Source organism: Triticum dicoccoides, chromosome 6A (genome assembly GCF_002162155.2).
Source record: "Triticum dicoccoides isolate Atlit2015 ecotype Zavitan chromosome 6A, WEW_v2.0, whole genome shotgun sequence".
Lineage (NCBI taxonomy): Eukaryota > Viridiplantae > Streptophyta > Magnoliopsida > Poales > Poaceae > Triticum > Triticum dicoccoides.
Genome location: NC_041390.1, coordinates 122,712,167 through 122,722,808, shown reverse-complemented (window position 1 = coordinate 122,722,808; position 10,642 = coordinate 122,712,167). Strand labels below are relative to the sequence as shown.

The 10,642-nt window shown below is 45.8% G+C and overlaps 2 protein-coding genes and 1 pseudogene across 5 annotated transcripts; 1 reads left to right on the top strand and 2 right to left on the bottom strand.

Moving 5' to 3' along the window:
• Nucleotides 1-1,277: 1,277 nt before the first annotated feature.
• LOC119315864 (4-hydroxyphenylpyruvate dioxygenase) lies at nucleotides 1,278-3,277 on the top strand. Its single transcript, XM_037590320.1, has 2 exons — nucleotides 1,278-2,422; nucleotides 2,822-3,277. The coding sequence occupies exons 1-2, from the start codon at nucleotides 1,308-1,310 to the stop codon at nucleotides 3,006-3,008; spliced, it is 1,302 nt and encodes a 433-aa protein (XP_037446217.1). The 5' UTR covers nucleotides 1,278-1,307; the 3' UTR covers nucleotides 3,009-3,277.
• A 449-nt stretch (nucleotides 3,278-3,726) lies between these two features.
• LOC119315859 (urease accessory protein F-like) lies at nucleotides 3,727-9,180 on the bottom strand. 4 transcript variants are annotated; one of them, XR_005152803.1, is made up of 5 exons: nucleotides 9,027-9,180; nucleotides 8,870-8,935; nucleotides 7,929-8,769; nucleotides 7,308-7,495; nucleotides 3,727-4,085 (listed from the first exon to the last, which is right to left on the bottom strand). XR_005152803.1 is itself a non-coding variant. In XM_037590318.1 (2 exons), the coding sequence occupies exon 2, from the start codon at nucleotides 8,707-8,709 to the stop codon at nucleotides 7,936-7,938; it is 774 nt and encodes a 257-aa protein (XP_037446215.1). In that variant the 5' UTR covers nucleotides 8,710-8,769; nucleotides 9,027-9,180; the 3' UTR covers nucleotides 7,679-7,935. The 4 variants fall into 4 exon arrangements, 1 of the variants encoding a protein (XP_037446215.1); XR_005152802.1 differs by lacking the exon at nucleotides 8,870-8,935; XR_005152804.1 differs by lacking the exon at nucleotides 8,870-8,935 and having other exon boundaries at nucleotides 7,929-8,745.
• On the bottom strand, nucleotides 4,368-7,311 carry LOC119315860 (annotated as a pseudogene).
• Nucleotides 9,181-10,642: the final 1,462 nt, after the last annotated feature.

Here is a 10,642-nt window from a genome sequence, read left to right as displayed (position 1 = left end):
TTTGATTGTTCATGAAAAAACAAAGAATTCTTTTCATGAGGTTAGAGTTGATGGAAACTTTCCTATGAAATCCAATACAAATGAATCTTAATTAATGTTTTCTATGAATCAGAATATAGCAAATCAAACAAGGCACTTATGAAAAACTCCTAAGAATTGTAATTGTTTATTCTATGAAAAATCCTTTGGACAAATAGAGGAAAAACTAGAGAGAATATTCTTTTGAACACGCGAAGGGACCCGAAGGTGCCAGAGCTGGCATTATAACAACAAAAGCATCACAACACTGCAAAGAGGACCCTGAAAAAAGGAATTACAAGCAAGCCCTCCCATTTTACATTAAAAACAAAGACACATCGAGTCTTCAATCTGCTGGCGACCTCGCGCGAAGATGCTTTGGCCACCATCTTCGGACACAAAACATGTCATCGTAGGGCAATGAAAGAAGGCCCTCCCTTCCGGAGGCTAAACAAGGGGGCGTCAGAGATTGTCGACAAACCCACCTAAGTCAAGTGTTCCGTCCTAGCCATCCAAACCGCTCACTGAAGAAAATCCATTGTTTGATCCTCAGCCCCGACAACAAAGGTCGATATGGAGAGGTAAATGAAGATGACGAGTGAGCACCGATGCCTGTAAAAATTCCCCAAACTTTCTCGCCCTTTCCACCACCGCATCAACAAAGGGAGAAGGAAGAAGCAACTCCAATGATCTTCAGATCCGAAACCAAACGAGCTTATTATGAAACTGTCGCCAGATCCACCTTCGTCAACTTCCATCCACCATGGGCAAGAAATAGGAAGATGAGGGCTTCCACCACACGCCGCCCCCGAGCAACGGTGGCAAGCTTCTCCACAACATATCACCAGTCGCCTCAGCGACATCTACCCGAGACCCGTCCTCCTCTCTTATCCCAACTTCGGCCGACGAGGCCGTCGGAGGAGTAGAGGAAACAAAAACCAAGATCAACTCTAAAAATCAGGAGGGAGGGGAGAGAAAAAGAAAGATGAAATGACCACTACTAATAGCTAGAGAGAATATGAACCTGGCAATATTTTTAGCTGAACTTTTTTTTTTGCAATAATAATATTTCTAGCTGTACTTGGATGTACCTTACCCTGGGCCAGTCAGCAAACCCATCACACTAGCTCGAGCCCCCACACCACCAAACGCCAAAAGACAAATCCCACCCGCCACCACTAAACCCCAAGGCCCACGTGGCGTCATCTGCTCCCTTTATTACCCCCACTTCTCCCGTAACTGATAACCCGGAGCCACTACCACACGCAGCCAAGAAGCGAACACACACCATGCCGCCCACCCCCACCACCCCCGCAGCCACCGGCGCCGCCGCGGTGACGCCGGAGCACGCGCGGCCGCGCCGAATGGTCCGCTTCAACCCGCGCAGCGACCGCTTCCACACGCTCGCCTTCCACCACGTCGAGTTCTGGTGCGCGGACGCCGCCTCCGCCGCCGGCCGCTTCGCCTTCGCGCTCGGCGCGCCGCTCGCCGCCAGGTCCGACCTCTCCACGGGGAACTCCGTGCACGCCTCCCAGCTGCTCCGCTCGGGCAACCTCGCCTTCCTCTTCACGGCCCCCTACGCCAACGGCTGCGACGCCGCCACCGCCTCCCTGCCCTCCTTCTCCGCCGACGCCGCGCGCCAGTTCTCCGCGGACCACGGCCTCGCGGTGCGCTCCATAGCGCTGCGCGTCGCGGACGCTGCCGAGGCCTTCCGCGCCAGCGTCGACGGGGGCGCGCGCCCGGCCTTCAGCCCTGTGGACCTCGGCCGCGGCTTCGGCTTCGCGGAGGTCGAGCTCTACGGCGACGTCGTGCTCCGCTTCGTCAGCCACCCGGACGGCACGGACGTGCCCTTCTTGCCGGGGTTCGAGGGCGTGAGCAACCCAGACGCCGTGGACTACGGCCTGACGCGGTTCGACCACGTCGTCGGCAACGTCCCGGAGCTTGCCCCCGCCGCGGCCTACGTCGCCGGGTTCACGGGGTTCCACGAGTTCGCCGAGTTCACGACGGAGGACGTGGGCACGGCCGAGAGCGGGCTCAACTCGATGGTGCTCGCCAACAACTCGGAGGGCGTGCTGCTGCCGCTCAACGAGCCGGTGCACGGCACCAAGCGCCGGAGCCAGATACAGACGTTCCTGGAACACCACGGCGGCTCGGGCGTGCAGCACATCGCGGTGGCCAGCAGCGACGTGCTCAGGACGCTCAGGGAGATGCGTGCGCACTCCGCCATGGGCGGCTTCGACTTCCTGCCACCCCCGCTGCCGAAGTACTACGAAGGCGTGCGGCGCATCGCCGGGGATGTGCTCTCGGAGGCGCAGATCAAGGAATGCCAGGAGCTGGGGGTGCTCGTCGACAGGGACGACCAAGGGGTGTTGCTACAAATCTTCACCAAGCCAGTAGGGGACAGGTAAAAACACAACCTTTTTCCACTTTGACTTTGGGTTCTAAATTACATGATGCACGTGTAATGCTGCACAAAAGTATCAAATGTTACCGTTAGAACACAGAGTTGAACTCCATGCATGATGCACCTCTATGAAGATTGCGAGAACTAAAAGGGGAATAAAATCTTGTTCAAACCAAAAAGGGGGAATAAAGCTCCCTGTGCATAGTGGAAAACCAACGTATATTCCCAATTTGGGCCATAGATTAGCATAGGCAGCTATCTGCACAAGATTAGGTTCAGGAGGTAGTATCAGTTATGCTAATTCAGTAATGTGAGGTTCAGTGCTCTAATACATTCTAGCTGCATCTTTTCTCTGCTCCCTGTGGTTCCAAATCTAACTGCATCAGCTATTATGTTCAGGCCGACGTTGTTCCTGGAGATGATCCAGAGGATCGGGTGCATGGAGAAGGACGAGAGAGGGGAAGAGTACCAGAAGGGTGGCTGCGGCGGGTTCGGCAAAGGCAACTTCTCCGAGCTGTTCAAGTCCATTGAAGATTACGAGAAGTCCCTTGAAGCCAAGCAATCTGCTGCAGTTCAGGGATCATAGGATAGAAGCTGGAGCTGGAGGAGCTGATCCAGTACTTTGTATCAGGTCTCATGGAGCAAAAGAAAATGATGTTGTTTGTAAGATGCGGCGCGCAATTATGTCCGATGTTATAATTGGTGAAGCTGAAGACAGATGTATCCTATGTATGATGGGTGTAATAGATGGTAGAGGGGGCTCGGCTCACACATGAACAAAATGTACTGTTGGCATTGTTGTATAATCTTGCTTGCAAGTAAAATAAAGAAGAACCGATTTTGAGTTCTGCATCACACGGTGCGTGCGTAAGGTATCAAATCTTGGTTTTGGTCATACGAGCCATATGATAGTGAAGGTCCTGATGCATCTTTATGAAGATTGTGACAACTTAAAGGGGAATAAAGCTCCTTGAATAGTAAAAGGCCAAAGAATCCAACTTTATTTTAGTTCAGCAGATAGTACTACTAGTATTTATGCTATAATTCAGTAACTTGAGGTTCAGTGCCCTACTGACTTAGGACAGCATCTTTGCTATGTTTATCTAGTCTCTGTGATCCAAATCTAACTGCATCAGCTATTATATTATGTTCAGGCCAACCTTGTTCTTGGAGAGATCCAAAGGATCAGGTCCATGGAGGACGAGACTGGGCAAGAGTACCAGAATGGTAGCTGCGGTGGGTTTGGCAAGGTCAACTTCTCCGAGCTGTTGAGATCTACTTCCTCTGTAAACAAATGTATTTAAACTGCCAGAATGTCTTACATTTGTTACAGTGAGTGTATGCTATGCTAAGAAAGCATTCACACATGAACATAATATGGGACACAGAATTATAATTGTTGTATTTGGTGAAGCTAAAGATAGATGTATCCTATGTATGATGAGTGTAATAGATGGTACAGAGGGCTCACACATGAACATAATTACTATTGGGCTATTGACATTGTTGTACAATCTTGCCTGCAAATATAGAATCATACTGGGCATCTGTCCTCGGGGTGCTTGCAATCTTCTGATGCCATTTTTCTTTAGGAAAAGCCAGTAGTTCTCTACTCTCCGGGGTAAAACTGTGAGCAGAAGTACACCAAATTACATTCAGCAACCTGAAAGAAGCAGAGAAAAAACATAACAAGGTCATCTAAACAAAATGGACCAGTGAAATCTCTGATCTATTTTAACATCTCCTTGTTACAGGAATCAACTGCTTAATTGCTCATCATGTCCCTGTTACTGTAGGAGACATCAATCATGTGAATGTTCAATTGCAATGCACAAAGTCATCGATCAATCATATGCCATGTTATAAAAGATGCTTTATACAAAGTAACATGTATCTCTCTATGAACCCGTTAACTGATTTTTTTCAGAAAATAAGGAGATGTGTTTCAATGGCATCCTACATCAGAATAATATGAAGGCATGAATTATACATGTACCATGAATTTGAGCCCTCTGTTGTGTATGATTGAAGACATTGTACAACATGAGAGACGGAAATATATGGAAGCGAAACTCATTGTCAGGAGCAAAACAGCCTAGACCATGGCAGCCCTGCAACGTGTCAAACAGCGACGCAGTCTGTGATGCTTCAGAGACATCACGGTCCCTCCACTTCTGCAGCTTCTTCTCAGCATCTGGCGTAACCTGGTGCTGCAGCACCAAAGCAGCAAGCGGTCCGATCAAATTGAACATCGTCGCCAAGGAGATCACATCCCTCATTGTCACAAACATGTAAGCCCTGGGTGTTGTCTCACTGTCAAATCCAACCAGCCCGCATATCAACCCGAACGTCGGTGCATGGTGAAACGACACGTTCGTGGAACAGAGAAATGTCCTTCGGAGATCCTGCAGCGACTGGATCTCAGTGAAGACGGACGCAGCCACCCTCAACAGAGCCGAGCCTTGCGACGTGAACGCCTTCCTGCCTACCTCGTTTGTCAACGTAGCATCCAGCAGCTGATCTAGCCTGATCCACGCCGCGGCATCAGGAGATCTACTGGCGCAGTACACAAATAGAAGCAGCAGGCTTACAATGTTCTCCAAGACCTGGATTATAAATTCAAGCTGCTTCTTTGCTCTACTCCCCGTGATTCCAAATCTAACTGCATCAACTATTATGTTCAGGCCAACGTTGTTCCTGGAGATGATCCAAAGGATCGGGTGCATGGAGAAGGACGAGAGAGGGGAAGAGTACCAGAAGGGTGGCTGTGGACGGCTCGGCAAAGGCAACTTCTCTGAGCTGTTCAAATCCATAGAGGATTACGAGAAGTCCCTTGAAGCCAAGCAATCTGCTGCAGTTCAGGGATCATAGGATAGAAGCTGGAGCTGGAGAACTAATCCAGTACTGTGTATCATGGTCTCATGGAACAAAAGAAAACAGTGTTGCTTGTGATATGCGACGCGCAATTATATCAATGTTATAGTTGGTGAAGCTGAAGACATATGTATCCTATTTATCATGAGTGTAACAGATGGAAGAGGGGGCTCACACATCAACAAAATGTACTGTTGGCACTGTTCTACAATCTTGCTTGGAAGTAAAATAAGAAGAATTGGTTTTGAGTTCTAAACCACATGTTGCATGTGTATGGTGCGTAAAGGTATCAAACCTTGGTTTTGGCACACGAGCCATATGGCAGTGAATGCCATGAATCCAACTGAAACTTCTTTTGGTGCATCCACGCATGATGCATCTTTATAAAGATCCTGAGTTCCTGACAACTTTTAAGGGGAATATAGATCCTGACAACTTCACAATTCGTTGCATGGTGCACAACATATTATCATAGACAGTTATCTAAATAAGTTTGGGTTCGATAGATAGTACTAGTATTTCATCGTTCAGTAGCTTGAGGTTCAGTGCCCACCTGACTTCAGGCAGCATCTTCGCTAACTTTATCTACTCTCTGTGATTCCAAATCTTTATCTACTATGTTCAGGCCAACCTGATTCTTGGAGATGATCAAAGGATCGGGTGCATGGAGAAGGGCGAGATTGGGCAAGAGTATCAGAATGGTGGCTGCGGCGGGTTTAGCAAGGGCATCTTCTCCGAGCGGTTCAGATCTATTGAGGAGCATGAAAAATCCCTTGAAGCCAAGCAATCCGTTGCTGCATCACAGGATAGAATCTGGAGCTCAAGCAACTTATCTAGTACTTTGTGTTGTGGAGCAAAAGAGAACAATGTTCTCTGTAATATGAGATGATCCAAAGGATCGGGTGCATGGAGAAGGACGAGAGGAAGAGTACCAGAAGGGTGGCTGTGGCGGGTTCTGCAAAGGGAACTTCTCTGAGCTGTTCAAGTCCATTGAGGATTATGAGAAGTCCCTTGAAGCCAAGCAATCTGCTGCAGATCAGGGATCATAGGATAGAAGCTGGAGCTGGAGAAGCTGATCCAGTACTTTGTATCATGGTCTCATGGAGCAAAAGAAAACAATGTTGTTTGTGATATGCGACGGGCAATTATATCCGTGTTATAATTAGCGAAGCTGAAGACATGCGTATCCTATATATCATCAGTGTAACAGATGGAAGAAGGGCTCACACATGAACAAAATGTACTGTTGGCATTGCTGTACAATCTTGCTTGCAAGTAAAATAAGAGAAGAACTTATTTTGAGTTCTACATCACATGGTGCATCTGTATGGTGCATAAAGGTATCAAACCTTGGTTATACTGAATGCCGTGAATCCAACTGAAACTCTTTTTAGTGCATCCATGCATGATGCATCTTTATGAAAATCGTGAGCTTTAAAGGGGAATAAAGCTGCTTGCATAGGGCCACGTATCCAACTTCACAATTCGTGGCATGGTGTACTGTATTTTAGCATAGAGCCATACACAGTTATTTGAAAAAAATCGATTCAGAAGATAGTGCTAGTATTTATGCCATAATTCAGTAACTTGAGGTTCAGTGCCCTACTGACTTCAGATTGCATCCTTGCTATCTTTTATCTACTCTATGTGATTCCAAATCTAACTGCATCAGCTACTCTATGGAGATGATCCAAAGGATCAGGTGCATGGGGAAGGACGGGACCGGGCAAGAGTACCAGAAGAGTGGCTGAGGCAGGATTGGCAAGGGCAACTTCTCTGAGCTGTTCAGATCTATTGAGTACCAGAAATCCCTTGAAGCCAAGCATTCTGCTGTTGCATTTAGGATAGAATCTGGAGCTGGAGCAACAGATCCAGGACTTTGTATCATGGAGCAAAAGAAAACAATGTTTGTAATATGCGATGCATAATTAGATCAATGTTATAACTGGTGAAGCTGAAGACAGATGTATCATATGTATCATGAGTGTAAGAGATGGTAGAGAGGGCTCACATGAACATAATGTACTATTGGCATTTTTGTACAATCTTGCTTGCAAGTAAAATAAAGAATTATACTGGGCATCTTTCCTCAGGATGCTTGTAATCTTCTGATGCCATTGTTGTTTAGTAAAGCCAGGGGTCCTGTACTTCTCTGAGGTAAAACCATGAGCAGAACTACACCAAATTGCATTCAGCAACCTGAAAGAAGCAGAGGAATATCAGAATAAGGTTATCCAGACATATAACTGGGTGTATCGTGCATCATGCTGTCCACAAAATGGACCTGGGAAATGTCTGATCTATTTAAACATCTCCTTGTTACAGGATAATTGAATAAACTGCTCAATTGCTTATCATGTCCTTGTTAGGAGAACGCTCAAGTGAATGTTCAATTGCAGTGCACAAAACCATCGATCAACCATATGCCATGTTACAAAAGATGCTTTATACAGAGTAACATACATCTCTCTATGAACCAGTTAACTTATTTTCCCAGGAGATAAGGAGATATGTTTCAATACATCAGAATAATACAAAAGCACACATGGTACAGGTATCATGAAGTTGAGCCCTGTTGTGTATGCTTGGAGACATTGTACAACAAAAGAGATGGGAAGATATGGAAGTGAACCTCACTATTAGGAGCAAAACAGCCTAGAGAACATGTAAGCATGGCAGCCTTGCAATGCGTCAAGCAGCGGCGCAGTCTGTGATGCTTCAGAGACATCACGGTCCCTCCACTTTTGCAGCATCTTCTCGGCATCTGGCGCAACCTGGTGCTGCAGAACCGAAGCAGCTAGCGGTCCGATCAAATTGAGCCTCGTCGCGGCAGAGATCACATCCCTCATTGCCACAAACATGTAAGCGCGTTGCGTTGTCTCGCTATCGAATCCAACCAGCCCACATATCAACCCGAATATCGGGGCATGGTGAAAGGACACACTCGTGGAACCGAGAAATGTCCGTCGGAGATCCTGCAGCGACTGGATCTCAGTGAAGACAGACGCGGCCACCCTCAACAGAGCCGAGCCTTGGGATGTGGATGCCTTCCTGCCGACCTCGTTCGTCAATGTAGCGTCCAGCAGCTGATCTAGCTTGACCCATGCCGCGGCGTCAGGAGACCTACTGGCGCAGTACACAAATGGAAGCAGCAGGCTTCCAATGTTGTCCACGACCTGGATGAGGAACAGCCTCAGGTCTTCTTGGTTGTTCACTATGCGCGATTGCATAGCTGCTTCCAGGCCGTAGGAGTGTGCGAAACCGCCTGTGGGGAGAATGGAATCCAGTAGCTGCCACTGGCTCCAGAACAGTTGCTGATTCATACTAGACGCCATGGCAGGCACTTGACTGATCGCAGAATCTTCTGTGTCGTCCAATCTCATTTTCTTCAAAGCCGAGTGATCCCGCTCCATATGTATCAAGATGAGCCGATGGGCCAATCTTCAGTACTGAGAAATGAGAAGAGCAAACTCCTGTAAACCATAGAGAACAGCATAAGATCCCCAAAACGCAGGAAATTTTACACGCAAAAATATCATCCCGAATTCCCGATCCTGATTCTTTCCATCTCACATGCGATGAATTCTTCAAACTAGTCGTTCAAAGGTCCAAACAAGATGAAGCTCCCGGACTGGCATTCTGCCGAACACGCCGAGGGCGTCGATCAGACGCTGGAACGCTGGGTGTTTCGCCTACAGAATTGAAGAGGGGAGCGGAATTAGGCGCATACCTTCCAGCGTCGACGCGCCGGGGAACGAACTCCGCGAGGTGGGTAGCTTTATGCTTGCGGCGATGAACTCCGCTCAGGCACTCGTCGAACACTCGGCGATCGCTTCGGCGGGGATGGAGAGACTCGGGATGGATGAGGCAGTTTGAGAGAGAGGCCAGGGGTCAACGAGACGAGGAGGAACTCTCGTGGGCCTTCTGTTTCGCTTGTATTTGCGTCCATATCAAGATTTGGCCCACAGCTGCTAAACTTCTCCGGCCCACCCCCACTTCTACGGCGCAGTGCGTTGATCAAGAATTTCCTAACGGACGCTCGCTGCGTCGAGTTGTCGAGGCTTCGCACAGAGAGGCGAGCGACTAGCGATCAAGATGGGCCGGCCCACTGGAGATAGCGCTGGCGCTACAGCTTCCGGTTTTGGGAACCTTCTGGAGGGTTCCTGAACGGTTTTGGGAACCTTCTAGAAGGTTCTTGAACCGGGTTTTCACTGGTTTTTCTGTTTGCTTTTTCTTTGTTGTTTTTCCTGTTTTTTCTTTTTCTTTCTTTGCTTTTCTGTTTCTTTATTTCATCTTTCAATTCCTTTTTCTTCTCTTTTTATTTTCTTTTTGTTCACGTTTCAAATTATGTTTGAGAGTTTCAAAACATCTTCCCATTACAAAATTGTTCTCCATTTCAAATTCGCGCTTCCAAATTTGTTCTCCATTTCAAAATTTGTTCTCAACATTCAAAAATTGTTCACGCTTCCAAATTTGTTCTCCATTTCTAAATTTGTTCTCAACATTCAAAAAATTTCCGTGCTTTCAAAAACTGTTCGAGCTTCCAAATTTGTTCTCCATTTCAAAATTTGTTCTCAACATTAAAAAAAAATCGTGCTTTAAAAAATTGTTCGCATCGTTTCAGAAATTGTTCACCTTTTAATGTTTTATTCACAAAACAACAAATATTTTGTTTAAAAAAAGTTCCCATTTCCAAAATTTGTTCACAAATACAAAAACTGTTCACATGTTTAAATTTTGTTTGCAAATGCAAAAATGTATGTGAATTTCAAAAAAATGTTCCAAATGTTGTTCACAAATTCAAAGCTGTTCAGGAAGTTCGAAAATTTGTTCACAATTTGAAAAAAAAATGGTTTCAAAATTTGTTCACATATGAAAAAAAATCTTCTCATGTTTATTTTTTGTTCAAAATTCAATAGTGTTTGCGAATTTAAAAAAAATCTTTTTTCCAAATTTTGTTCACATATTGAAGGTTCATGTTTTTCAAAATTAGTTCACAAATGAAAATAATGCTAGAATTTTGTAAAAGTAGTTTTAAATTTTCAAATGTATTCATTTTTTGAATTTCTTAATTTTTTTCTATAAATGTTTTGTGTTTACAATAACTAGTTGATTATTTCAAAAAATGTTCTCATATTTAATTTTTTGTTCCATTTTTTAACTTTTTTGAGTTTCCCAAATAATGTTTTCCTTTCAAAAAGTATTTTATTTTAAAAAAAATCTTGTTTGGCATTTTTGTAAAAATAAATAATCTGCCACGTATTGTAGTTCATATATACCGGGCTGCCATTTTACACACTAAATCTCAGTTATACAGTGGCTATGGACGCGCTTTCATGGCGGGAG